This window comes from Topomyia yanbarensis, chromosome 3, assembly GCF_030247195.1.
Source record: "Topomyia yanbarensis strain Yona2022 chromosome 3, ASM3024719v1, whole genome shotgun sequence".
Taxonomy (NCBI): domain Eukaryota; kingdom Metazoa; phylum Arthropoda; class Insecta; order Diptera; family Culicidae; genus Topomyia; species Topomyia yanbarensis.
Genome location: NC_080672.1, coordinates 373,502,480 through 373,507,722, shown reverse-complemented (window position 1 = coordinate 373,507,722; position 5,243 = coordinate 373,502,480). Strand labels below are relative to the sequence as shown.

Below are 5,243 nucleotides of genomic sequence, written 5' to 3'. Positions count from 1 at the left end.
ATAAATTTATAATAAAAACATGTCTGGAGACATGAAATCCATATTACTTACCATGTTTGAAACCAAAATCTTCGTTTCTTCCTATTTTTTCATCTACCAAAACTATCCTTCTTGGAAAAATGGAAATATGACGAAAATGAACCAACGATAAAACTGACTGAAAATTGTACTTTTATAGTCTCAGGTTTACGTAATGTATTATCACAGAGAACAGACATATAAGCACTGAGAACTGGCATACAAGTTATGTTTTCAATTTGTGTAAGAAATAAAGCTGTCGCTTTGAAATGACAACAGGAGATAGCAACTTGCCACTGGTCGGCGCTACAATCAGCCAGAAATCACTATACGGGCTTTGCGTGCAAACTTGTATGCAATGGTGATTGACACATGCGAACCTGTATGCGATAGTGATTTTCAACCTATTTTCATTTAAATGTTTACACAGGTTTTTTGGGAAAGTTTGTTCTAGCGTATATGTCTGTTCTCTGTGATATAAGCTGGAACAAACTTTCCCGAAAAACCTGTGTAAACATTTAAATGAAAATACGTTGAAAATCACTATCGCATACAGGTTCGCATGCGGGAGTCACCATTGTATCCAAGTTTGCACACAAGTCCCATATAGCAATTGCTGGTCGATCGAAGCGCCTACTAGTGGCAAGTTGCTACTTACTGCTGTCTTTTCAAAGCGACAGTTTTATTTCTTACACAAGTTGAAAACTTTACTTGTATGCCAGTTATCAGTGGTATTATTCACAATAAGGTTTTAACACAAAATTGTAATACCTGTTTTTCAAAGTTTCATTCATCCCATAAGAAATACATTGCGACGAAACCTGCGCCGAATTGAGTTCTACAAGATGACGACGCGAATCAAGACGGATACAAGAGGGCACATTTTTTCTATGTTGAGTGCGGTTGTCCTTTTTCTTCGATAAAGCCGGCAACACAAGAGAATTTTAAGAAAATAAAAGCATAAATAAATGACGTTGTGGGCCTTTCTGTTGCCATAAGTTTTGTTTTGGTTCGGTCATAATTATTTTTAATCGGTATTTTCAAGGTGGGCACTCTTTACCTTGAAGCGTAAGCGTTTGAATCGGTAGGGTAGATCAGAGGTGAAGCTCGGCCTTTTCTCACTTTTCATCGTGCGCCAAAGAATCAGGATGCTCGTTCGTTCACTTCAAGGGCCCCGGCCGCCATGCTTAATTTTGCAAGTATTAAACTAATACTCTCAAAAGTGTCAAATGTTCCCACCTTTCTCCCATCTTGCTGCGGATTCGTGTTTTCTTATTCTTTCTTTTTGTTTGTTACATCTTACTTCTTCGATTCACACACACTAATACTTGGTGTAGTTCAAGAAATGACATGACTTTTTTAAAGAACAAACAAGAATTGAATTTTCAATTTTTTTTGTGAATCCATTATCATGAAGTGCAAGGTCAAAAATTGCGGTCGTAGTAAAACGAAAAATCCGGAGATGACTTTTCACCATTTTCCGGTCAATCCCGATTTGTGAGAACAGTGGCAGAAGTTCACAAGAATTAACGATCTCGAAATTAATGAAAGCACTATCATCTCCACTATCATTATTGATCTAATGATTAATTTATTGAAATATTTGAAAAAAATGTTAGCATTTACTTATGTGGTTTTTGTTTGAGGCGAAACTGAGTCAGTTCCTAACCCCAACTGCTGTCAAAATGTATGAACTGACAGCGGTTGGGGTTAGAACCTGACTCAGTTTCAGGTTCAAGCGAAATCGCCATTAATTTCAAATATAATACTCCCCATATTAATCACTCTAAGGACAGCCGGTTCAATCTGACATTTGCGTGCTGGATCAATTCGACACGCGTTTTTTTTCTTTCCGCAGGTCCCGTCCCAGCTCATGATGAATCAAATTCATGTTTGACAATAATAACTCGCTGGTTTGTTTGCCTTCGCAGGGGTACCAGCTATCTTTCAAATGTCCACATTTTATAAAAAATGTCTTCATTTGTCTTCAACGGCCAGGATTCTGAATCGGTTATTGATTTTGAGCCATAATTCTGCCAGAAATCAGTCAGACATTCGAATAAATTTATCTTCAAAATGAAAAACACGTCTTCACAACATTTTAAATGTCTTCAAAATGAAGACAAATCTTCAAATCTGGCATCTCTGCACCTTCGTCAATGCATGAATTCGAGTGCAATCGATGTTCATCTGTTGCTTTCTAACTCACGTAACTCCCATTTAAACAAAGCACTGATAATTTTAGAGCTTTTATTCAATACGACATAATTAATAATATTTAATAATCGTCGCGTCTCCTTTGGAAAAGCGCGGCTAATATTACGGACCCACAAACAGGGATGCCAGGTGTTTTTCCAGAAAGTCTGCAATATTCTTTGAAAACATCTGGAATTGTCAGGATTGTCTATTTTTTGGGAGAGTTATAAATGTTGCAATTTATTAATGAAACATATTTGTATGTTAACAAATATATCAAGGCTTACTGAAAATTCGATAATCTCAAACGCTTAATTTTCAGCATAGAGCATATGGATTAAAATTGCGTCTCTGAGCTATCAGTATCGTGGATTGCTGGAACTTTTAGCTGAAGAAAACACGACCAATTTTTTTGGAAAAAACTAGGGCATGGTGTGCTCCCAGCTTTTCTAAAAAGTTTTGTTTTGAAAAGTTGTAGCTCAAATGATGGTTTAAAAATCGACTATGCATTCTTGTAACTTATTTTCTCATTTTTCAAATTGTCTGGATAAATTTGGATATTTTTTTGAAATCTGACTCAGACAAATATAAATCTGTATGTCTGGACGGCGCTTGAAAATCTGGAAGAATCCAAATAAATCTGGAAGGTTGTCACCCCTGCCCACAAAAAGCGCGCATTCATATAGTAAGCACTCTCCGCAGAATTCATCCGAGTGAACGGACTACGATTTTACTCGCAGTCTCACTACGTTCATGTTTGTGTAAACCATTTGTATGTTTATCCCATGAACACTTTGTGAGCAATTTATTGATCTCGTGAGTGACGCTCTGCTGTGCGGAAAGTTCTCTTTTCAATCAGAACCCACTGGATCACTCGTGAACAGTCTAGAAAAATCACTTCGCATGAATGCGACCTCTTCTTGTGGATATAAATTCGAGCGGAACTCACCGCTCAGTATCAGTTGAAAACAATCAGCATACGATACGGTTTAACAAACGAATTGTGTAGACTCGAAAGCACATTCAAGTGTTTTAAAGCTAAAACTAATTTTATCGTTGAAAGTTCGAAAAGTGAAACGTGTTGATAGTGTAAACGAAATGTCGCTAGTTCCGATTTTGTTCCGCGGATGGTGTGACGATATTTGGGATGTCCCACCCAGACCATCGAGCATACTGGAGAAGTATTTTGGGGAGGACTTTTTCCCAGACGAGCTCATCTTGGCAATCGACCAAGTTCCAAAGCGTCGGATGGTGAAACGTCCACGATTTTCTGCTGCTAATCACCAAGCCCAAAACAATCATGCAGCCGTAATGCGCACCAAGGATGGATTCCAGGTGAGCGTGGACGTTCAACAGTTTGCCCCGGAGGAGATATCGGTGAAAATGGTAGATGACTACATTACGGTAGAAGGCAAACACGAAGAAAAACAGGACGAGCATGGATTTGTTTCGCGGCACTTCATCCGCAAGTATCGACTTCCTGAAGGACATGATGCGGACAATGTGGTTTCGTCCCTTTCTTCCGATGGTGTTCTAACGATTAGAGCTCCCAAACTGGCTTTACCCGAAACGAAAGCGGAAAGGACGATCCCGGTAGACCAGACGGGAAAACCGATCAAGGGAAACGAGAATAGTTCTTAATTAATATAAGTCATATGTTGATATACGCTTTCTTGCTACCTCGCTCAAATCGAAAATGTAAGCATTTACTTTTAATAAAATATTTATTATGTTCAGTTAATATGGCTTTGCAAGTTAATGTTATCCGAATTATTCTCTTAACTTTTGAACACATCTAGAGAAAATTTTCAATAGGACGTAAGTAACATTGAGAGCCTCTCTTTGTTTACTTTCTCCTTCGTTTATTACGACGTCATTACAACCAGAGTTAAAAATATTCAAATTCATTGAATGAAAATTGATCATATTCAGCCACATTCATTTTCAATATTCAGTGACGCAGCTGAAAACGTCAAACGAACAATCCGCCCATTCATCCATGCAGATTTTCATTCGTCTCCGATTATTACACGAAGCGACCGTACAGCAGAGAATCAAACGAATCAAAGTAGGCCCTGGCACAAGGTAAGCGATGATGATTGTTGTTTCATATGCTTTACCGGCATTTGAAAACATTTTCCTTGATAATTAGTGAAATGAATATATTGTACGATATTCAACTGAATGAATAACATGGATATTTGAATGAATATTTTTTCTATTCACCGCGAGTCGCATCAGGTTCATTTTCAGCCATCAAAAAAGAGCTTCGATTATTTGTAACTCTGATTACAACACTTTGCACTAATTTTCCAGTACATATCGAAAGCCGACGGTTTTTGCTAGAATATTATGCAAAGAGTAGAATAGTGAATGTTGAAATGGCCGAGTAATGAACAGAAGAGAAAGACCCCAAAGAGAATCTCTCATTGTTACGTCCTATTCTAAATTTTCTCTAGATATCTAATGTTTTAGTCAAAGAGAATAGTGAAAGAGACGCAGAGTGAAAATCAGTCAAAACGGCAACACTCCCTTTACGATGATTTCAACACTAGAATTTGGCAACCGTTTCCAAAGGCAGCACTTTAAATGACTCCTATTATATTTTGAAAACAAACCTTTTGTCGATCGTTGAATTTGTTTATCAAACGATGTGCATTTCGAAACAAAGAGATGAAATAATTCTAAAACTTGTTTTTACTCATACATAGACTCTAGAATGCACCTTACAATCACGATTGCACTAAATTCTGACGAAAATTCAAATTTTTTTTTGATAGATTTACAATACTTATCTCCTCCAACTCAGGCATGAGTAATGTTTATTTACATTGCACGATTGGTCTGCTCAATAAGGTATTTTTGGCTTCACACTATTCGTCTCTTTTCCTATTCTCTTTGGTTTTAGTGTTGGTAAATCGCTTTAAATGACGTCAGGAATCCGTATAAAGAACGATTCAGGCGATACATCAGCTTCCGTCAACGGAACGTCACCGTTCCGTCAGGATAAGTTTAATATTTTTCTCTTG

At 37.5% G+C, this 5,243-nt stretch overlaps 1 protein-coding gene across 1 annotated transcript; it reads left to right on the top strand.

Annotated features, from left to right (window-relative positions):
* The first annotated feature begins 3,181 nt into the window (after nt 1–3,181).
* On the top strand, nt 3,182–3,955 carry LOC131692536 (protein lethal(2)essential for life-like). Its single transcript, XM_058979648.1, has one exon. It carries the CDS (start codon nt 3,313–3,315, stop codon nt 3,853–3,855), a length of 543 nt encoding a protein of 180 aa, XP_058835631.1. The 5' UTR covers nt 3,182–3,312; the 3' UTR covers nt 3,856–3,955.
* The last annotated feature ends 1,288 nt before the right edge of the window (nt 3,956–5,243 follow it).